The sequence below is a fragment of the Athene noctua genome, chromosome 20 (assembly GCF_965140245.1).
Source record: "Athene noctua chromosome 20, bAthNoc1.hap1.1, whole genome shotgun sequence".
In the NCBI taxonomy this organism is placed as follows: domain Eukaryota; kingdom Metazoa; phylum Chordata; class Aves; order Strigiformes; family Strigidae; genus Athene; species Athene noctua.
The window spans coordinates 7402479-7426284 of NC_134056.1; the positions used below are offsets into that span (position 1 = coordinate 7402479).

A 23806-nucleotide genomic window follows, 5' to 3' on the forward strand; every position below is an offset into this window, starting at 1 on the left:
AATATACACAGCATTTTAACCTGCCATTGTGCCAGCCCAGGGCCCCATGCATAATGTAATTATACAGCTGTGCAAATAGACACATGATTGTAGGTTTTTTTAAGCCTCACGTACAATTGTTCTCCAGAATCTAAGCTTTTATTAAAAAAAAATCCCCTAGCACTTTTAGTTGGGAAGATAACTATCAAAACATGAACTCAATGCAACTGATGCAGCTACAGTTAATAGAGTTTACCAAAGATTAATTCAATCCATCAAAACCCACCACCATTTACCCCAGAAGGAGATGAAAAAGTGAAGATGCAACTGAGAACTGTGTTTCCTGAGTACCAGAATTGAGGTGACCTTTTCCACCTTCCTGCTAACAGCAGCTGCAATTGTACTTGGCCACTTGAGTAAAAACCTTCTCCAAAAATGTGGGTTGTTCAGAATAAATTGAAGCTAACAAAAAATTAAGGAGAGAGTTAATACCTGCACTGGAGTGGGAATATGGAACTAAGGGAAAGGCATCTAGCTGGAACAGCGGAGAAAGAGCAGTATATAATTCAGGACTCCCATCCCTTTCCTATGGTTTAATCTGCCTTTCCTTTTTTTTTTTTTTTTTTTTTTCCTCTCCTGAAGAGTAAGAGGAATAAGGTGGCGGTGGGATGAGTGGCTAAAAAGTACAAAACACTGTGGTAGTTGCATAAGGCAAGAGTGTGACCACATATAAATTAGAAGCAAGCCAAGATGAAAGAGGACTGAGGTAGCTGGATGAACACAGGTAGTTCTGAAACACGACACTCTGCAGGACCACCTTCTAGCTTCTCACATGGTTCCTTGGCAGCTGGATTGGATGGGACATGCACTGTGCCTTCTTAGTGAGACATTTCTCCTCTGCCCTGTACGTACGCCTCTATATCATCCAGCTCAAGATCTTGAACAAGAGGCCCACGTCAGACAACTGGCTTTGCCTGGGGAAAGCAATACTGAAATACACCCAAAGAAAAATGCACATCTGGAGAGGCAGCCAGAGAAGAATAAGACTGGATCAGGGCCCAGCTACTTACAGATGATGGATGCGATTCCACTTAAAATGTAAGGCTCTGAGACACAGAGAGTAAGAAACATCTATCAAGGAGCCACTATGCAGCAAACTGCTAAGAGTCTGCCTGGAGGCAATGCCCATGCAAGTCCCTACTCTCACCAGAGACATCTCCACTCTCTCCCTTAATGCAGGAAAGAATTAAATTGATCACACGGAGCCTGTGTGGACCTTCCAACTGTACCCTTTAGAGCATCCCTTGGGAATGCCATAGTGAGCAGGGGAAGCGGTCTGAGAAGCAGGAAGGTCCTTTTCCTGGCAGCTAGAGGAAGATACTGCTCCTCCGCTCCTGCCCTCCCACTGGAGGGACACCCCATGAGATGAGCAAAGCTGACAGCCTCCCGCAGCGAGCTACCGTTCCTCGCACTTTGGTTCTTCTCTCTCTGGCTTCTTGCCTACTCTTTTCTGCAAACCAATGTCAGAGAACACACACCCTGTTATCACACAAAGCAAAATCAGAGATCAAGGAGAAACGCGGCAGAAGCAGATATTCTCTCTCTTCTCAAGCCAAACAGCTGAATTGTTAACCAGCCTGAACAGTTCTGTGAAGCAGCTAATGGCAGCCACATAAAAGTTTAACCCTTCTCAGTTTCCCACGGTAGCATTAGCAACGATGACTGATCCCACCAAATGATTATAGGATTTATTCTAAGCTGCTGCTGGGAAACTTTCTGGCGCAAAAGGGACTTTTTTTTCTTAGCTTTTTGAGCTTCAAATTGCAAATGGAAAATTAAGCTAAGTTGTCTGAAAGGGAAATACATCGGACCCTGAGGACAAGAGAAATCTCACTATTTCCTCTTGCTGCAGATATCTGCCTACCTCTGCCTCTCCCACATCAGGACCCTCCCCGCACTGCTTCCTCTGCCCGCAGCGATGCCACTGGGAGCTGGGTGCCTTCAGATCTCAAACCCTGAGCAAGGCTGAACCTGTTGGGAGAGGGCTTGAAGGAAAGCATAATCAGTACAGGAATTGGTGCTGGCGATTTGGGAAATGACTCGCTTCCTTTTAAAGGACTACTGAATCAGCTCGCTCAGATAGCAAAATATTCCTGTAATCGTTTCCCCAGGGGCAAGCACTCAGCCTAGTAGCAAACAGCTGACGATTACCCAAGACACAATTCAGCTTGTACTCAAGTGCACACTGATAGACTAAGACATCTATACTTTAGGGTCTCTCCAATATACTTCTGCCTCCCCTGTTCTGTACCCCTGCTCAGCATTAGCAGCACAGTTCTCCTTTATCCCAGAAAAGGCTGTTTCAGAGGCGGGCATCCTGCACTGTGCAAAACACTGCAGGGACTGAAGAAAGAAGAGAGAACATTCTTCTTTCTCAGATGCTAATGCATGTGGTAAAACCCAACTTAAAAGGGAGTTCAGAAAACTCATCAAAAGCTTCTCCCTGCATTGGCATCAAGTTCTGAGCAGTGACGTTCCCCCTGCAGATAGAGAACCTGCCTTTGTTTTCTTCCCAGAGGCAGATGAAGCATATTTCATATGCAAGGCCACTGCCACAAATCTACCATTTCACCTTGTACGTCTGGAAAGCACCAGCATGGGGGGGAAATGAGCAGCTACAGGGGCAGCACTAGAATTAAAAATCTGCCTAGGAGAACAGAAAAGGAGAAGACCTCATCTTCAAAAGACACGCCAGCCCCTCCTAACCTCACCATCCTTGCCAGGCACTGCGCAGAGAGGGAGACAGGACCTAAACTAAAACTCAGCTTGAAGTACTGCCTAAAACAAATCTGCAATTTTTTAGGAAAAAATATCCAGCACTTTGGTTACTTTCTTCTCCAAGGCAGGCTTATCATATTAAATTTGGACACATCTGGGTTTCAACCAGTCTAAAAAGAAAAAGCCCTCATAATTCTGGCAGGAACCGAGATGTTGGTGGAAAGCCAGTCTTGTAATACAATTTCCGCAATAGACACAGATGTTTATTCTGGGTCTGTACAACACCTATCACAGAAAAGCCCTTGTCCACAACTTGATTCCTAATCGAGTGGCAGCACAATACATAACAAAATATTAGTATCCCAGCTTGATGAAAGCAGCTTTTCTGTAGAGACATTTCAGGAACAGTCTCTGCATGAGGCACTTCAGGTGCTTGAGCAATCTCAGACCTTGGAAGGAAGGCTGAAGGAGTGTGAAGAAACAGTGGGAACACATACTCTATCACTCCCTTCCTATCTTTAAAGATTTGTAAAAATACCTGTATATATTTCTACAATGCATCCCTACAACCTTTGCAGCACATTTATCTCAATTACACATTTAACTACTGCTCTTCAAAATGGACTTTGTCTCATGCAAATAGGGCTCTCCGATGCTTAGTCATCTGCCTGCAAAAAGACTTCTCTTAGGGGATAGTTCTAGTTAAATTAAGAAAAAAATTGTGATCCAACTGTGTGAGTGAAGCTAAAACTTTTCCCATGTATTACACAAAGCATGGGATATATATTTTTTTTTTTACTAATATGACTCATTCATTAAGAGACATTCAAACTCATTGTGTGTTCCTTAATTTATCATAGACTGCCAGCTCGAGTAGCCTTTTCTGGTACAAGGAAGACTGGAAATAGGCACTTCATATTTTATCAGCGTTCCCAATCACCTCTCTCTCCCCTACCCACGGATTGAGTTGGCAAGGATTGCTTCTTTATGAAAGGAGCTGGGCTCCAAGACAAACTGCTCGTGCGGAAGATGGCAGCTGGAGCAGTCTAGACTGGGGACGGGCTCAGAAACACATCTGCCTCGGAGAGCGGGCGGCCTGCCAAGGCGACGCCTCACCTCTGCCGGGGCTGCTGCCGCCAGGGTTGAGCCCGGGGCTCCCGGCCACGCACCGCGCCGCACCGCTGGGGACCACAGGCTGCCGCGCACCCGCCGCGGACTCTTCCCACTCGGATACTCGGGGAGTTGTTTGAAACGTGCTCCCTCCCTCCCTCCCCTCTAGCATTACTCAGTGCTTCCACAGCCTCTTAGTGAACTCGGCCTGCTCCTCGGCACCAGGTATGGTGTTCTTGCTCTAAAAATAACCCTCAGACTTGTCAAAAGAGTCAGTACAGGGTTTTTTGTATGTAGGGGCCAAAAAGCTATGGAATTACACTCATATGGGAGGAGAAAGGTCCAACTTGGGGTACACCGTGGGCAACCCAGCTAGACCCCAGCTGTGCCAGGGCAGGGGCTTTGCTGCAGCTTTACCACATCACACAGCACGCACACGGCAGCCCCCTCAGTCTCCCCCTCAAACCTCCTGCTGGTAAGACAAGCAAGTGATACTCCATCCACTGGAGGATTCATACACGTATCACATCACAGCCTTACAAAGGTTCAAGGGCTTGACATGCTGGCAACAAAATACTATTTTTCAATCTATAGTTTTCTTTTGTGGGTATACAATCTGCTTGCAGCCATGTGCTGGGGTCACGCCACTCTGCAAGCTGAGCAAAGGCTCACTTGGCCCTGTGCAGTGATGGGAGATCTCGAGCAAAGCTCAGCAGAGGTGCTGCAGGCAGGCGGGGGATGATTCAGAGGGATGTTTGCCAGCTGCTGAGTCAGTGCTGCATTACTGACTTAGCATGATGTTTGGGTGGTTTTTTGGTTTGTTTTTTTTTTTTTTTTCTATTTCCCCCCTCCAAAAGAAATGTAGAGCTGACATCTCAAATGCTTGTGGTTATTAATGGTTCCCAAGAAATTTTTCTTTTTTAAGAACATATTATCCTCCCTCCTCGAGCCGCCCCAGCAAACCCAACATTCCTGAAGAATTAATGCTCTTCCATTAGTTGCATGTGGGACACAGCATCTCCATTTCCTGTTGCACAGCACCGTGGGGGTCTTTTCAGGGCAGATTAATCCATGAAGGGCACTGCTTTTTATTGCCAGGTGAACAGATCCTCTTAGACCCTCGCTTGAAATCCTCTAACCATTCAGACACCTCCCTCAATTGTGGGGATGGGGCCCTTCTGCACAGCTAAGATGATACCACTGTTATTTTGGTAGCATTCACAAAGCCAGAATTGCACAGAGACCACAGTGCCTGAGTCATCACTGCCTTGCAACGCAGTTGTAATTCACATCCTGATTTTGGGATGATCAGGATGAAAGACAGTCCTTTCTCTCCAAGTGGAAGCTGGACAGTCAGGGTGCTGTTGGCTGCCAGCCTGCCTCTGCCCATGAATCATTGCTAAGGTGGCCCCAATCCTTGCTGAAAAGGTAGAAGGCAGTTTCCCAGATACAATTCTCTGCCCAGAGTGAATCTTCTTGAAGAGACCTTGTATCGGGCTGCACAACTGGGAAAACTAAATTAATCATCTTATCCTTCCACCCATGTGCCAGACTCTGTGAATGACGTTCCCAGCCCATAACCTGTCCCATCCAGGGAAAGCAAAGCGCCGGGCCGCGGTATCACGCAGCAGAGCAGGAAGGGCTGGACTGACCTCATCAGAAACGTCTGCCCAACAATACGAGGACAGCGCCAGGTAATTACTCAAGCACAGAGCATTTATCAGCACTTGTTCTGAAACACGCTCGTCTGGCCATAGAAGTGCTACATTAATTTCTCAACATGTCATCCCCATTCCGGTCTTTTCTCCTCTTTCTTTTCCCATGTCAGAGACATCCAACGAAGTGTGGTACAGAGATCTCCGAGTGAGTCACAGGAGCTATCAAGCACTGCACAGCAGCCAGCTCCAGCCAAGCCATAACCTTTCCCTCCCAAAGTGCCGACTCTGTTTCCAGCAGTCAAAGAGGATAAGGCCAGACAGAGCCTCAAAATGTTCTCTCTTCCCTCAATTCAGGACTCCAGTTGTTCTCAGATGGGATGGAAAAATCCTGCCATCTCTTCCCTCAGCCCGAATCTGTTTCTTTGCTATGATTCACAAGCTGAGAGGGATTTTCCACTCCAGTTCAATAATAAGCTCTTTACATTTGCAGGGGGAAGTGGGGGCTTGAAGCTTGGTCACCCTCCTGACACTTGCAGGGCCAGAAGGTGGAAAAGGTCAGGATTTTACTGGGCTCAGAGCACACCACCCTTATTTACTACTTACAGGTCAGTAGTGTTTTAAGAGAAGTTCACAATTGCTGAATTTCTCCTCTTGGAAATATGCCCAAAACGACTCTCCACAAAACACAGAAGATTGCCCAAAGATAAATTCTGTCTACATGGGGATTTTGCAAAACTTCTCCAAGTACAAAGACTACATCAGGGATGGGTGCCTGTAAAGTCAGGCAGGAGGGCAGGGCTGCCTGCGCTGCATCCCCCTGCCCGGGGCAGCACCTTCACATCTCCCAGAGATGGGAAACTTGGAACAAAATACACCGAAATTACAAGGAGAGCAACCACCACACTGCTTTGAAATGGGACAGGCAGGAAATGCAAACCTTGAACGTAAGGACTCAGGGAGGGCTTAGGGAAACACAACTGTTTCACTTTAGGTGTTACTTGCAACAATGAGCAACACATCTGCAGACACAAGTGCTGCTGATTGTGTTCCTTAAGCCAGTCTCAATATTTCCATTGTAAACCCTTCTTTCACTATTTTAAGAAGTCAGCTGTAAAAATCTGCTCTAGGCTGGAACTTGGCAACCAAAGTCTCCGTCTGGGAGTAACTTATTTTACATGTACAACCCCCCTCTCGTATACACACTATAGCAAAAGTCTTGGGTTGGAACACCAAATCCTCCTAAAAGTTGGCCAGTGGAAAGATCCTGTTTGCATTCCTGTGTTTGAAAAAAAAAAAATGCTAGCAGATAATTACTGTGGCCTGACTGCTTTTAGCATTACAAAATGTGTGTATACTTTTATGATGGCCAAGACATACACCCTGAGAGTGGTTATTGTGTGTGGAATGCAGTAGTTAAATTTATAAAGGAAACTCTTTGCACGTTTTAAGTGCGGGCTATGAGAAATAAAAAAAAACCCCAACAACCCCACATTAACTTATACCATAAAAATAGAGGACAGCTTGTTTAAAAAAAGAAAAAATCCTGACGCAATTGCTGTACTAGCATTTGTTGAAACAGGGCACTTTTCTGGAAATGTGGACTTCAGGTACAAAACAAATTAATAACCAGTATTAAAAACTAGTTAAGTCGTGGCATGTTTCTGAGACACCTGGGTTTTCTTTGGAAGGTGACTGGCAGTTCTGCCCTCTTGGCCCTGAGCAAAAACAGGGGTGTGGAACAGAGCCCCAGTCTGGCCATCAAAATTTTAACCAGCAACTTATAGGAAGGAAGGTGGGATTTCTTTTATTTTGTTTTTTTTTCTTTTCTTAAATCTAACATTAAGCAGCAACTTTAATCACAAAATTTAAGGGGCACTCACCATCACAGAGCACTCAAGTTTACACCGAGATACATGCTAAAATCATGATCATCAGAAATGTAGTTGTGCTTGGCTGCTATTCAGAGCTGTCACACTCTGCTGAGGTTTACAGAAACCCTTGTAGGTTATGGTCTGCCAGCCGCTTAGCTGAGCTGTGACTGGCAATAGTTAGCGTTAAGAGCTTGAACTTACCTGAGGTCCTCTCTCTCCTTTCACTCCTGGATATCCCAGTAAAAATGGAAAAGGAGTGGGTCCGAGGGGGTCAAAGATTTGATAGCTGTCAGTGGCAGCTGGGGTTGTGAGGTTGAAGGCCTGTGCCCTGGCTCTGGAGGCGGGACGGGCAGACCCCAGGGGCGGTTTGGTGTACACCAGAGGGACGTTACTAGGATCCACTTTCCTGGTGGGGGACGGCACGTGCTTCTTTGGAACGGGCCCACTGTTTGGGTTCTGCGGCGTTTGCTTTAGGGTGACGAAGTGGACGTTGTTGGTTGTGTTATCAGTCATCCTCCTCATTGGCTTTACAGTACTGGGTGGTTCAGAGGGCTCAGTGGTGGGTTTTTGGTGGATCTTCTTTTTGGTCTCTTGCTTGGACTCCTTCCTGCTGGCCATGGCAGAGCTCTGGCTTGTTGGTGGGGCCTTTTTGGCAGTGGGAAGGGGGGTTTTCTCCATGTGTGTGCTGGGAGTGGGCCGAGACACCCTGAGGGTCGTCACCGTCCCCCGAGGGAGTGAACGGGTGGGTGGCTGTGTTTCAGTACTCGATGGAACAGGAGATGGGGCCACTGTGACCTTTGTGGCTTTGGTTGTCAGTCTTGGCAGTGATGGTGGGGATGATACCAATGCGGTGGTTGTTGCACCTGAACCCCGAGTTTTGAGGGGTGCAGTGACCCTGCCAGACTCCAAGGATGGGGTGGCAGTGGTCAGGTTTTTCAGACCCTGCAGCGAGGGCTCCATATGCTGTGGGGTACTCGGGGGGGCACTGGGATCCCTGGGCAGGAGGGGTATGAGGGGGGGCAGGTTCGGCCGGTAGGTATCTGCTTGCCTGCACTGTTTTTTCAGGTATTTACAGTAATGATGAGCTGCCTTGGCGGAAGGATAAATATCGAACTGGCAGATGGCTCCTTCAAACTGCACTGAGTGCTGGTTTATCTTCCCAAAGAGGAAAGATCCATGTGGATCCAATGCCTCGTCCTTTTTAAAATGCAAATCCGCATGTACTCTGCGCTTCCCACAAGAAGTAAATAAAGTGACTGTCTGGCCACGGATATTGATGGCCATATTGTGCCACTGGCCATCATGGACATTATAATCAAAATATACAGAGCGCTTGTGGCCCACATATACTATGATCTTCCCAGGCACAAACTGGACACCCAGCTGCAGTTTTTTCTTTTTGCTCTTGACAGCAAAGAGAAAGGCATTGTTGATGCGGTGGGAGCAGAGGCTCAGCACTAGGAGCAGGTCAGTGCTAGAGCCTGTGGGGAGGATGGTGCTGACTGGTGCTTCGACACGTGCTCGCTGAGTGAAGATGACCCCTGATTTGAAAGGAATGACTCCTTGAGGAACTGTACGTGATGAGGACCATCCGCCCGATGGCCTCTTCCCTGACAGGCCCAGTCTTTGAAGAACATCTACATCTGAAAGGGAAGCACAAAGATGACATGAGGTATCGGGCAACCCAAGGGCTGGATGGGTATGGGGGGATCAAACCAGTCCATGCAAAAAGGCAACAGAATGCAGGAAACCCCAACCATCCTCTCTCATATATACAATCAAATAATCAGAATGGAGAGCACATAGCTCTTCTGCATGCTGTGTGAGGAGCAAGTGCATGCTCATCTTTGTCACCAGCAATTACCAAAATACATCAGCACCATGGTGTATCTGGCTAGCTACCTTGTGCCACCAGGGGCCAGCTCCAGATGTTCTGGAGGGAGCTGACCTCACTACAGGGAAATTTCCCACGGAGCACCAATAGTCCACTTCTCTGGGATTTAATTCCGAGTACTGACCACACAGCCGGAAAGGAATTTGAACAACAGACAGCTGGGATTGCAAAATTTTATATCCCCAGAAGGCAAGTAACAGAACTTTCAAAGGAAGCAAAAGCCTTGTATCTGTGTCTCTTCAAATTAGTAAGAAGCAGCTTTTGATCTCTGAGACTCTGGAGAGTTTAGGGAAGCAAAGGTGCCTCCCAGCATGAAAAAACTGCACCTAGACTTCAGTGAACCGCTTAAGGTTCTCAACAGCAGTCCCTTTTTTCCCAGCAGATCATCTTACAGCCTTAAATTAATAGGTTGGAGGAACCAGACTTGGTTTGTGAAGAGCTGAGAAATTAGTTACGGCTGCCACTGAGCAGCAGAGGTGAGACTCGCCTCCAGCATTTGTCACCTGGGAGCTAGGTGTCTTGTTCAAAACAGGATGAGAGGGATGGATGTCCAGAGGCACCTATCTTTCTCCACCAACTCCAGGAGAGCTCTGCAATGGACAGACAAGCAGAATCCTCTGGTTTGTGGCCCTGAGGTCTAACAGGAGTCACACAGAGCTTGGAGTCCAAGGCAGATCAGCAGGCAACAGCAACACAAACTGGAGCCAGCTGGCGGCCGGCTCAGCTGAACTACTTAACTGGGGAAGATGCTGAGGTCTACATGAGAAAAGTTGGAAAGGTAAACATGCAATGTGCCCAGACCTGAAAAAGGCACACATGCACCCAAACGCCTGTTCTCTTCCTCCAGCTTGAACATTTGGTCTAATGAAAAATGCTACCTACATGGTATAGACAGATAAAGGTAAGGCTATAATGATTACTGTGACGCTACCACTGTTGAAAATGAGCTAGCATGACTGTATTTCCTTCCCTCTTCCCTGCCCAAATGCAATCCCCATTACTCGATGACTCTCATATTTTAAGTGCTCTTTGGGGAAGCCAGCCTGAACTGTGAAGTCCAAATGCTGATCTCGCAAGGTAAGAATTTAACAATCAGAAATGCAGCAGCGCCAATCATGGCTGCACGTCAGCTAACACCATGGGATTGCAGCTTTCCCAGATTAAAAGGAAAAGTAAATCAAAGGTTGTCCAAGATAAAAACAAGCTCCTTCTCTAAAAGGGTCTTGGAATTTGGCCTCTTTCACCTTTAACTATTAACTATTCAGCACAATATCCAATATTTGGGGAACTGGCACTTAAAAAGAGATCCTCAGTGTTGGCCAGAAAGGTTGTAGACTCAAGCCAGTCTGGGGCCTGTAATGTTGTTGGTCGGGAAGGGAGGAGAATAACGAGAAAACCTCTGTTCTTTGACTTTGGCAAAAACCTTGGTCATTTTTCTATGTAAGAACAAGTCGATCAATATTGACTTTGTCTGAGCTCAGGTTTATTCCCACCTCCCTATTTTAAGGCAGCTTGGCTTATTTTCTAGCAGAGACTACCCTGGAGAAGATGTGTCAGATATTAAAGGGGATGAAAAATTTCCCACTCTATGCAGGGGGGATAATTTACTGCACAGCATGTGCAAGTGTTAATAATGGTGCTTCTCCTGTACTATGAAATCCTCGGCCCCTCACTATTTTCCTACCATATTGCCCAGTGGGGCTGTCCCTCAGCATAGCCAAAGTAGAACCTTCCCCCCTCTGCACTGAATGGAGGAATCACAGCAGTATCTTCATACTGGATAATCTCCAGAGCCCATGAAACAGTAAAGGCCAAAGCCTGGCTTTAGCAAAGTCAAGTGGGACACTTGCCACAGACTTCAAAGGCATCAGGATTTAGCTCTAAGGAAATAAATTTACCACTTAAACTAGGAGCTAGACTCCAGCTTCCAATTTCTACATGTATTTTTAGGTTCTGTCCCAGAGACAGACAGCGGTGTGTCTCTACTAGGCAGAGATGCTTTATGCTCCAGGAGCTATTCATCTGGTAGCTGCTCTGCAAAGACACAGGGATGTTTCCTTTCTCAGAGGATGCCACTGCTGTTTGCAACACCAATCCAACTGCCTCACTAGAAACTGCATCCAACAGCGCTCAAGAAAAAGGAAAAAACCCACAACCCAACCACTCCTTTCTCTCAAAACGCACTAAGGTAGAGCCAAATTCTAGATGCCTACGCAAAGCCTGATTAAGAGACACCTCATGCAGGACATGTATGTGGATTTTCCAGCACCAGGTCCAGGCGCACAGCTCAGGACTCCTGTGCACCCAGCCCGTCTGCCTCTCCATCCCATGCTGACTGCCCTGGGCTGGTGGGGCACGTCCCCTGAGATGACGGGATGTCATCAACCAACATAAAAGGCAAGGTAATTTTGGCTTCCTTAAGTAGCTCTGAGTTTAGTAAAGCATATTTTCCTTTTCAGAGTTTTTTTTCCTCTGTAGATTTTTCCATCAAAACACATTATTTAAAAAACCATTCACTTAGAGCTGCCTGGTCCCAGGTGCCTTGAAGCTAGTTGCAACATTCCTGTAGCAACATTTAAGCAACTGGGGAAAACTTTTCTAACAGATTCTGTGCATGAAGCGAGATGCACAGAGATTTCTGAACAACCACACGATCAACTCCAAAAGAGGGGATAAAACATTTTATTGCTCTCCTTCCCATCTCTTTCTTTCCTTCCCCCTTTCCCAATGCAAACAAGCTTTATAAGAAAAAGAATCCAAAAGGCAGGAGAGAAATTACTTGCAGCTTCCTAGATTCCAGCAGCTGAGATGCAATGCCCACAGCTAAAATTGCGTTGAATAAACACTACATTTCCAAAAGTTACTGCCCAGACCCTTAGTCAGTGCACATCAGATGAACTCACTAACCTCATGATCTTTCGGATTTGTAACACTTGCGGAAAAATAATCCTCTGTGTTCCCTGATCTTTCGGTGTGCAGAAATACCCCAAGCCTTACAGTAATAACTACAGTGTTTTGAAAGCCCACGGCATCGGCTTAATTTCATCCTCACGCAGATCTATGAACAAGCTCTTATTGCTTTTGTAAACCTCATGTTTGAAAATCCTGGGTGATAATACAGTCTCAAGTCACCAGTATTTCCTTACAGCCTTTGCTTCCTTGGATTTTTTTTTTTTTTTTTTTTTTTTTTTTCTTTCTGGTACCAGAAGAACAGCCTGTCTCTGATTGTGGGGAAACCAAGCAAGATTTAAAAAATTCTGTTATCACAGAGAAAGTATCTCAGGGGGGAGTTATCTACCACACTAAGGTAATGCAGTAAGAGCGAAGTGAAAGAGTTTCCTTTAGATTGATGGTAACAATCAAAAGACATGGCACCATCCCATAATTATCATGGGAGTAAAATGATGGATAGAGATGAATCTTAACAGCATATTAAAATCCACTTGAAAAAAAGAGATGCCAAGACACAGTATTTGTTCTGCCTCTTTATGAGCTGACATAAAACTTGCTCTGAAAACTGCTTGACTAAGTAATTCAGCCAGATGTTCACCTCTTTTGCATTGAAGCAGAATTTGGAAAATATTACATTTTTCAAAATTGCTGATGGCAGGGATGTATTTTCTTTTTTTCCCCCTGTAAAAAGTGCTCCATGGGCTGGCTTACAGCTGAGCATTGACCAACTTTCTATTTTTCCTTCATGTTTTGGAGACTAAGAGGAGAGCCCTGGAGCCTGCTAGTCCACTTATTGTTGTCCACTGATTGCAGAGGAAGCTGTTCAGTTCCAGCATGTACCCGTGTAAAGCATCCGTGTGGAAGAGGTGTTGCTATTTTAAGAGGAGATGGCTCCTTTACAAACAGATGTTGCAGAGATGCTCAGCTTGCACTACCAACTCTAAAAAATGGATTTGTTTTTATTTTTATTGACTCTGAGCTTTCTACCTCCTCTTGTGGGGTCACTGATTATTGTACCTTTTGTCCTGTCCCCAGCAGCACTGGGAGGGGATGCCTGGAGAAGAGGTATAAAGGCAGGGTGAAGGTGTATGACCACTTCCCCCGCTGCACAAGGATGGAGCCAGACATAGTCATTCTACTATCAACCACACCTGTGGAACTTTTTCTTCCTTAAATTTGCTTTTACTTTTAGAACTCACATAATTTCTGTATGTACCACATCCTATGTGCCTGCAGAGGCATGACTGGTTGCATTCAAGTCAAGGAAAAACCTGTCTGCCAGAGATGCTTAATTCCTTAATGCCCCAGCCTCAGGGGGCACTTTCTAAGAGCAGTTAAGATCTAGCAAGTGCAGGTAGGTGCCAGTGACATTTTAGACACGAAGTGCTTCATTCCCACCACTTCCACCAGACAGACAGGCACTTCTGAAAATCCTGTGGGGCACGTAATCACCTGTAAAAAACTGGTTCTTTTGCCAGCTGTTAACTGCGTCATCTGTGTCGTTAGTACTGCAATCACCAGCAATAAATGCATTTAATTCTGTGCACTAGGCTCAGACATTATTAAATGATGGCCCTAAAACTGACACCAAAGCACTTGGCTTTTACTTTGGTTGAAAGAGGAGGTAAAAAAAGTGTAATTTACCTTCAGAATTTCCCTGCGTGAATCCCAGGAACCAGGTAAAACATAATACAGTCCAGAGAAAGCAGAATCCCCTAAAATTGGAAGAGAAGAAAAAGTAATGAGTTTCTAGAACATCAGTAACAAAAACCAGTCCCCCTTTAAGGGTCTTCTCATTGATCACAAATGTAGTGAAGTCAGTGGCAGCGTCCACATGTCTCTGGGAAGCGGAGAATGGGCGCTCAGCAGAACAGCTCTTGCTTCTGCCTGAGCTCTCATTTTGCTACCTTAAAGTAATCTAAAGCCCACTGAATCTAGTGGAAGGTTTTCCCACTGGTATCAGGGGCTGTTGATCAAGTGTTTAACAAGGACCAGACCAGTGTTCTGAGATACAGGGTCATCCGTGCCAGGCCAGCAGTCCCTTCGCCACTGCTACTCCTTGGCACTCACCCTGCCTAGGACAGAACACCAAAAATGCAAGAGGACGGAGAAATAATTCAAAGTTTGAAGGGCAAAAGACATGCCAGGATTGCATGCCTGTGAAGACATGGGTAGAAAATTGCTGACATGCACTGACATGTCACCCGCATCTCAGCAAACAAATTCAGAGTCCCATTGCTTTACCATGTGCTTACAAATACCCTAAATATACAAAACCCTACATGGATCTATTAATCTTTTTTACACCCAGATGCAAAGATGGAGGAAGGTTCTAACTACTCAGCATCCTATGCTATTGCCACTAATGACTTTCTCATTAGTTTGATATGGCAGGAAATTTTAGAAAGTGTGAGGTCTGCAGACTCCCAAGTGCAGTGCTCTCACAGACCCTTTCACGCCTGAGAGAGGGAACTGGACAAATCTTTCGGTTAGCTAGACTTTAAATCTTGAAGTGCCATTGAAAACAGCAGCAGAGAAGAAAACTTTAACGAGAAAGGTAGCTGAAGCCCCCCCTTTCCCCACAAACTTCCTTGATTTGTAGCCAAATAACGAACATAGGAAACTCCTTGGTTATGCTTAGTTAAAACTGTCAGTGGAAAGTTTGAATTCCCTTGTCTTCTCGAGATGATATTTAACAGCTTGATCAGCAAGGGCTGCTGAAGGAACAGAGACAAAAATGTAAGTTACAGAAAGTCCTCAGCCAGAAGAAAGCAGTGCGGGACATCCACAGGTTGTTCTTCATTTCAGCCAAGCCAGCGCGAACACTAGGATATGCAGAGCAATGCCAAAGTGCAGCTTGCTCCTCTCTTCAGAGCTGGCAAAGACAAATCATTTATCAAATGGGATTAGAGACCACTCTTCTCCTGCCATCAAACCTCAGCTTTAGCACAAGAAAGCATCCTCTGAGACAATGTACTGCCCTGGGCCAGATTCTCACCAGTTCGGGAGACCCTTTCCCACAGCTAAAACGAAGCCACAGTGATTTACACAGCAGTGGGGAAACCTGGCTTGAATGTAAAACTCCATGCAGGAATCCAGCCACTAACTAATATTTTAAGGCTTGAAGGGACAAAATACTGGAGCAGACCCACATCGGCTGGGAAACAAATGAGATGAACCACATCATTCTTTGCTGTTTCCATTACCCTGACACTGGGCTGCACATTTCAAGAGCTCTGGGGCTGCTTTAGTTTATGCATGAAGGAACAACAGCTTGGAATAGCCAAATCATGGTATTCTTCCGCCATGCTATAGCCAGCCATAGACTAACCCTCAGTGTGCTCAAGAGATCTCCAGATGGGGAGACTTGGTTGTTTTCTGCCCACTTCATCCCATGGGACACAGGTGTTGGGCTGAAGACACTGCCGAGTCCCAGGAGAGGTTGTGTCCCAGTTCATTCAGGGGATGTAGGAAGAGGAGAATAGGATGATTCTTCATGGCCACCTCTTAAGTCATAAAAAGACTTTCCTAAAGAGGCTAAAATCCACTTCATGGGAAAACCTTCGTTCCTGTGCTTACCTCCAAAGGAACAATGGAGTTTTAAGATGCAGACAAAATTTGGTGTGTGCACGGAGCAAAGACCTTGCTGGGTATCATCAGCTGGGTTTGACTGCCCAATGAGAGCACGGGAAGATGAGGGGAAGGGGGCGACCACTATGACCTGAGTGTCAAGGGCAGCAGGAGTCCCAGGCATCAAGAACACCTTTTCTCTGGAGAGGATCAGATTTGTACAGCTGTGTACAAACACCGGTGCATACAACACACCAAACTGAAGTCCAGATCTTTTTTTGGGGGGTACCTTCACAACCTATATTTGCTTCCAAAATCCCCGTTGACCAACACAGAGAAGGGAACGAGCCTTAGGGGAAAGTCCAGCACGTAATTTCATTCCAGTGACACTGACGGGGCTATAAAGGAGATGAATGCGCAGAGTGGGATCCAGCTGGCCTCAGCCCCGCTCCTGGACCCCTCACACAGCCAATACTGTAAGAGTTGAGAACGGGGCCAAGTGCCAAAACACTGAAGAAAAACACTTTGGCAAAATTTACCAACTTAATGGAAAAAGCAAAACCAGCTTCCAAATGGCAGACCTGTGACTGATGGGGCTGTTAATTATTGCAGGATTTTATAGTGCAGGCTCTTTTTCCGTTACAATTCTGCAGCGACAGGATTGCATAAGCAGCTTGAGTAGCAATGGTAAATGAAGATTTTTCTCCTTATATAGAGCTATCAAACCCACCTTGCCTTTATCTCAGCTTCTTCCCACAACCAGCAGTTTCCACAGAGATTCTGTCAGGAGGTACCCACTAAAGGCATTTATTTCTTTTATTGCATAGGGCTCATGAATACCAGAATGAGGGTCCCACTGCTATAGTCACTAGGTGAGGAAGTGCCCCTAAATACATACGATGTAAGCGTATGCGACCCCTAGAAGTTTTCCAGTGCAGACAAACTCTCTTTACTGCAAACTGAAGCTACTGACTACAGCTTGATTTTGCTTCACTACTTTTTGCGAAATCCTGTGATCAGTCCGTGGGAACTAACCAGTGCCAAAAGTGCAAGGCAGAAGACAACAGAGAGGGCCAGAGAAGCACAAAGACTGGTAATAACACTTCTCAGCCCGAATGGCGATTTTAGCATCTTCCCAAGTGAGGACCACGCACACGCAGGTAGCAGCCAAGAGTAATCACCCTGAGGAGTTCCTACAAAAAGCAACCAGAAGGTCTAGGCACCACTTCTGCTGGGGCTTCAGGACAGGCAGGAGGTCCCTGCATGTGGTGGTAGGCACCAGTCCGGAGACCTGATGAAATCATGACTGCTAATTAGCATACAATTGCAAAACTGTAACCTGGGTTTTCAGCCTCCAGACTCACTTGCCATCTTCTTACTGAGCACTGAAAGATCGGACTTCCAAGAGTGGCAAGTTGTAACTTGGAGGCTAAAGAAGAGTTATCACCTCTCCTTTGGTGATAAGGAGGCTTGTGCACAGTGTGTCTGGCTGCTGTAGCCCCGGTAAAGCCATGTTCAGGGCAGGAACCTCAAGAGCAAAAGTAAAGGAAGAAATCCTGCTGAACATATCAGGTCTTACCTGACAACCACTGGAATAAAGCACTACACTGAACTAAGGACAATGGTAAAACAATAGCCTCTAGAATAGACTTGGTCAGCAATTATCCTCAAAAAAGTGCAAGTTTGACAAAGCTGAAACAATACGTTAAATAGTTGTGATCAGCTAATTCTCCACTTCACAATTTCTGGAATTGGTTGGAACAGTTTCAGCTTAAAAAAAGAAGTCCAAAATGATTTTGACATCTTGTTTGCTTAGATGATGGGTTGAAGCTGAAGAAAATGTTACAGGGTCCCAAAGCAGCATTTAATTTTTTATTTTGCTTTCTCCCTCATTTACAGTGGGGAAATATCTTTGAAATTGCAAACATTCTTGCAGGGTGGAAAAATGATTCCCCCCATTCTCCTCCATTCAGGTGCATTTTCTTTCTGTCCAAAAGATCAGAAAGCCAGCTGGATGTTGAAAATTGCTTTTCAAGAAAGGCAAATCTACATTTCTAGCTGTAGATCAGACAGTGTATCTTAAAAGAAGAAAATAAGTTGCTTAAGATCCTTTGCACGTGACTGAAGGTGATATTTTGTAAGACTCCCGGGCAGTTTTGGTAGGCAACAGGAAACAAAAATCACAAACTACATACTGAGGCTTTAAATTTCACCGTGGCATTGATTCCCCTCCCAGCTTTTTGGGGTAGAAATCTTGTTTCATACTAGTATCATCCTTTGCAGAGCAGACTTCTGCTTTCTTTTCAGGGCTTCTGGAAACTATGTACTTCTCACTCTCAGTTTCTGGAGAGAGCAATGGGAACATACAGTTATGTAGACATCCCTGTAACGACCCTGCACAGTCCTGTGCTGGATATTTTCTGCAGTATAAACCAGCTATCGATTTACACCTCCAGTCAAAGATTTTTGTCTGGTGTATGCAGGCACTGTTGCAAAACCCAGCATGCTAAGGGGAGAGTTTCTGAGATGACTGAAACGGTATCGATTTGTAACCCCATTCAGCATCTGCATCTTTAAGAAAAAAGCAGACAAGCAGATATGGCCCAGACAGATACAATTCCATGGTCATTTAAAAGTACTTAGAAATCGAAGAATGATCTAGAAACTCTCAATATTAAGTGGGGAAGAATGAAATTCAGCACCCCTCTCTAAGATTTTAATGTTCAAAACAGCTCTCCAAAAATATCATCCTGCAGCGAGTACACAAAAAACATCCAGAATCCAACCCACTGCCCCTAGGCATATGTTTATCAAAACAGACTTTCAGATGGCAAGTAGAAATTCATTGCACGTGCAGCCATAAGGGGAGAAGATGAGGTGGGACGTCAGCGCGGGTGCCTGAGCGTGAACAGCGCTGAGCAGAGTACCACGCAGAGGGTTTCAAAGATTGTCCCACCATTATCACTGGAGACTCCAGTAGCCAAAACAGGGAAAACTCCCTAGGATGGGAAGCTCTCTAGGCCTGACTCCAACCCATCCGTGGGGTGATCCTGAACAGGAATGTCTGAACTCCTCCACCCTGCCACAGAATTTGGAGCGTGCATGCAAGCCCAGAAATTCCCAGAGTTTCTCTGGCACAGTTTCTGCCAAATATAATCTTAATTCAGGATGAAAATGCCCTTAGTGCTGTGCCTGTAGAGGTCTATCTCAAGTCTTTAGCAACTGTGGCCCAGAAAAAGCTGCTGTTTCCTTCGGAGGAGGCCCCTGGTAGCAAAAGAGTGACCCACGGGGCCTGATGAGAGGGAGGAATGGGATTCACAAAGGGGAGGGACCTGCGCTCCTGGCAGTGGTATGGCAGTAGGTCTCAAGTACTGCAAAGAAGTTTTGTTCTCCTAAACGCCTGCACATCAGCCAGGCACAAGCAGGGTCTGGATGCTTAAGTGCCTGGTATTTGCTCCCCCAACACCTATAGCTCATCTCAGGATTTCTCCAGGAGGGAAATGAAGATCTGCAGTACAGAGAACATGGAGATGAAGTGTCCATGTGGCCAACCCTCCCTCCTGCAGACACCTCACACCGTGTTCTCTCAAGGGTTTATGGTGATACCTACAGACAAAGGGGCTGATGGGTTTCAAACTGCTGGTCCCTGTCGTCCTAACTGGGAGACAGAGCTTTTGTATTCATTGCACAAAGCTGGCCCAGAGCTAACCAGCTCCTCTGCTGACCACCTTCTTCCTCACCTGCTAGGTGCAAGGCTGACATGGCTGTGATGACTCAAATACCCTCCCAGATACCTCCCAGCAACTTTCTACAATAGGGGATCTTTCCTGACAACCCATTACATGGTCTCTTTGCTCACACCCTCTGTCTGGATTATTGACTTTGCTGATGTGTGAAGTGACAATACTCACTACTGGTCCTTGCCTTCGTGTTCTCAGTTAGTAACTGGAGCCCTCAACAAACAGAAGCGCTAAGCATGGTCTGTCATCTAACTCCTTTTTTGTCCTTCCAACAAATGCCTTTGCATTCCTTCATTTTGTCAATGGGGTTTGGCAGACCCGTATAGAATTCCCCATTGTTTCCATTTGCACTTCAGTAAGCGTCCATCATTTCTACTTATGCCCCAAACAAATTGGTAAAGAAAGAGAGAGTGGAAAAAAACCCACATGCTCTGTGTCTGATACTGGTCAGAGACTTCCTACAACTCCCCTCACCACAAGTCTCAGTCAGCAAGGTAACCTGCATAAACACTGTTTTCAAGCACTGCAGATTTTATCAGCTCAACCCATAGCAGAAAGGGAATGAAACTGGAGCTTTATTAAAAGGATCTGCTCAGAGAGGCACATCGAAGCAGCAGGAGAGGGGGGACCTGGATACAGCTTGTAGCCCTAGCTGTGACACTGCCCTTCCCTCCTGGGACACAGCTCCAGCAGGCTGTGTAATTGCCTCCTCTCTACCCCAAGGCACCCAGCACACACATCATTTGCCTGCCTGTTGCTCCCATTGCTGAATTTGTCCGGAAGTGCCATAATTTGTCTCCAGATCACCGGCTCAGCTTGCATGCAATGGTCTTTCCTCTTAAAACAGGAGCTGTGCCTTCCTCCAGCCCTTTCAGGCCTTCCCAGGACCTGACCCACCTCGTGGAGCCAGGTGGGTGCTGTATCACCATGTGTGCGGGTTTCTCATCCAGCACATGGGCCCCAGAGCAGCATTACTCCAACAATGCAGGGTTGTGACAGCAGCAGGCACCCATCAGACCTCCAGGAGCATCCAGCAAACCTCCTCCCTGGCCAGCATGTGGCACTGGGGCTGGAAGGGGCCAAGGTGGCACAACTGCAGCTGAACAGCACAAGTGCTACAGTCTGGACACGTGCTCAATGCACAGCTGAATGCAAAGCCTTCCTCTGTGGTTTAGTGAGCCTGTGCTCACTAAAAATGCATCAGCGGAAACGATCAAGAGGGGCATTTTAAGCTTGCAGAGCCTGTAAAACTTTGTGTTCTAGTTTTACAAGCTTTGGCTGCTCGAGCCAGGACAAGGCTTCAGCACACTCTGAAACTGCTTCTTCCCTGGTGAGCCAGCCCTCCCACTCCCATCCATGGGTCTCTTGCACATCTGGCAGCTCCTCAGCCACCAGCCCCGCTCTGGGGGATGCTGCAGGAGTGCTGGGACAAGCGGGACCCGCAGTGTCACATGGGAATGCACCAGAAAGTTCCCATTACACGCTGCCTTCAGGCAGCACTACCCTCACCCACGCCGAGGAGGACTCGGTGGCACAAGGGTGGCCTGGCGAGCCCAGGCACAACCCAGCTCTGGGCTCAGAGGAACCTCTCCAAGACTAATGGCCTCAAGAGGGATGTCCAGCTGTGGGGATGGTAGAATGCACAGCACTGAACTCTGCCAAGCAAATCAAAACCCAGCACCAAAAAGCCCATCGGGAGATAATGTGAAGGGTAGCAAGCGACCTCTGCTGAGGAGGGAACGGATCAGCAGCACGCTGGCGAGGTATTTAAGCCAGAGGAGATCCTGGGAACAAAAGACACAGATATTCAGTCACCAGAAAAGACCAGATTTCCCATGGCACGGCGACACTCACACCCCGTGTAGCCACGCACAACGCTAGCCTGGGACACTGAGCTGCAAAACCAGATACAGACCCCCGGTGAGCTGGCAGCTGTGCTGCCTTCTCCTGGGTCCCTGCTGCCCAACTCTGTCCCCAGCAGGGTCCAGTTTGCCCTGGGACTCGAGCAGGATCTCCCTGTCCTCATCCGTAGCGTGATCACAGCCAACTTCTCCATCACGCTCACAAGCTGGTGCTCTGTGCAGCGACTGCGCCTGGTGCCAAGTATCTCCCCAGCATCGGGGCCCTTCCCCTCGCTGCGACGCTGCTCTTGGTCTTTCAAAGGAATCTTTATCTCTCTGTTCCCCTTTCGATTCTCTCTTTTTGAGAGACAGCCACCCTCGCACGGTCCCAGGCGGGCAGTTCACTCCAGATCATGCCCAACATTAAAAAGGTGCAACTGGGAGATGCCGCAGTTACCAGCATCTCCAGACACGCCACAGCCACGTCTGCGAAAAAATAAAAAAAAAAACCCACACAAAAAACCAAACCCCAAACCATAAAGTGCTAAAATTCAGTCCTCGTGAATATATAAACACATGAAAAACTTTGCAAGGAGAGCTGTTTGCAGCCCCTGGGAGCCGTTCTGATCTCTCCACATAACTTCACACACAGACACATGCAGGCAGAGCTGCGCTCAGCCTACAAAGGAAACTGCACATTCATCCACGTCCAGACTCCGGCGCTGCGCTAAAGGGGCGGCTGCCAGGAGCGGGGTGACCCTCGGGATGGAGGGGAGGTGCCCCCAAATCCCCTTGCCCCGTTTCCAGCCTCTCACCCCATCCCACAGCCCAGCCCAGCCTGGCAGCAGCAGAGGGATCCTGTACACAACTTTTTCAAACTGCCAGGCAGAAGAATCCCAGTCTTTCCAAGGGAGTGTCGGTAAATCATCATTACATCCGACAACGCAACCAGAGGGATTAACCCTTTGCTCGTCCCCGGGAAAATAATAACAACAACAATAACAACAACAACTTTAACAATGAAAATAGTAAATGCTGGTCCCAGCTGTGTGAGAAAGAGGATGGGGGCTGGGTGTGTGCTGTCATGTTTTAGATGTACACGTACATAGAAAGGAGTATTTGTGCGCGTGTGTGTACACGGAACACATGAAGAACATGCCACCAGGCACCCGCCTGCCTCTCTGACCCTGCCCCAGCCCTCCACATGGCTCTCCCACTCTCCGGAGGACCGCGGCGGCGATCTCCAGGTACTCGTGTCCCCCACGTCCCCGCGGGACAGCCTCAGGGAGCAGCATCTATCTCCCCCCGGCTCCCAGGAGGGGCTGGGGAACCTGCCCCCCCCGGCCGTGCCCGGCAAGGGTGGAAGGGTGCGAGGGGGAGCGGAGAGGTGGGATGGTCCGTGCCTGCATCTCGCGTGGGGGCAACATCGGCGCCCACCCCCCGGACCACGAGCTCCTTTCCCCGGTGCGTGGGAATATAGAAGGGGGGGGGGGGGGGGCTCCTCCTGCCCTTCCCGGCCCCGAGCCCCCCACTCTCACCCCCTTTCCGCACACCCCAGCCCCATTCCCACCCTCCTGCTCCAGCGTGGCCTCCCTTCTCTCCCAGCCCATTCTTCCTCTCCAGCCCAGGAGTTTTCACATCATCCCCTGGCAGAAGGAATGTCTTCCCCCACCCCGTCCCCAGCCTCCCGGGAGCGGAGCTGCCCTCCCGGGCCGGCTCTCCCCTCCCGCTGCCCTCCCGGGATCCCCCGGCTCCCCGGGCACCCCCATCCCCGCCCGGGATTGCCCTTCCCCGGCGCCGGGAGAAGTAGGACTTTGTACTCACCCCCTGCCTGCTGCTGTAGCTCTGAGTCTGGAGACCGGCTCTGATTCCGGCTCCATCACGTTTAGTGCATTGTCTCTTTCGGGCAATTTTTGCGGCAATCCATCAGAAAAAGGGGGACAGGCCGGTTTGTGGGTACATCCTTCCCAGGAGCTCAGCTCTCTGCCTCTCTAAGGGGCTCAGCTGTGTCAAAGACACCCCCTGGCCCGGACGGCTCACTCCTTCCTCCTTCTCTTCTGGGTCCTTTTGCTTACACAGATCTTTTAATCCCATTTAACTCCCTCTCGGCAGACTGCAATTACCTTGGGAAAAAGGAGAGAGAACAGAAAGTACACGCTAGGAAGCCAGGCTGGCCCATGGTCGCTGGATTTCTTGCCTCTCTCTCTCTTTTTTTTTTTTTTCCTCCTTATTAATAGTACAATTTCTGTGATCTCGGATTTCCAAAGTCCTTGATTTAAAGTGTTTTTTCTTAGCTGTTACTTTTTTTGTTGTTGTTTGGTTGGTGGTTGTAATTATTATTTTTATTTGCACTGCAGATGTGCCTCCCACCCCCCCAAGGATCTCTCCTCTGGACTTAGAGAGAAGAGGAAAA

General features: G+C 47.4%; 1 protein-coding gene across 3 annotated transcripts in view; it reads right to left on the reverse strand.

Moving 5' to 3' along the window:
* The window catches only part of LOC141968743 (uncharacterized), a 162154-nt gene extending 138699 nt beyond the window's left edge, over nucleotides 1–23455 (reverse strand). For all 3 annotated transcript variants that reach the window (XM_074923809.1, XM_074923810.1, XM_074923808.1), the window contains exons 1-3: nucleotides 23218–23455; nucleotides 13887–13957; nucleotides 7598–9039 (exon numbers count right to left, since the gene is read on the reverse strand). In XM_074923809.1, coding sequence (XP_074779910.1) covers nucleotides 7598–9039; nucleotides 13887–13957; nucleotides 23218–23273 — 1569 coding nt within the window. In that variant the 5' untranslated portion in view covers nucleotides 23274–23455. The remainder of the gene's footprint in view (nucleotides 1–7597; nucleotides 9040–13886; nucleotides 13958–23217) is intronic.
* Between the last annotated feature and the right edge of the window lie 351 nt (nucleotides 23456–23806).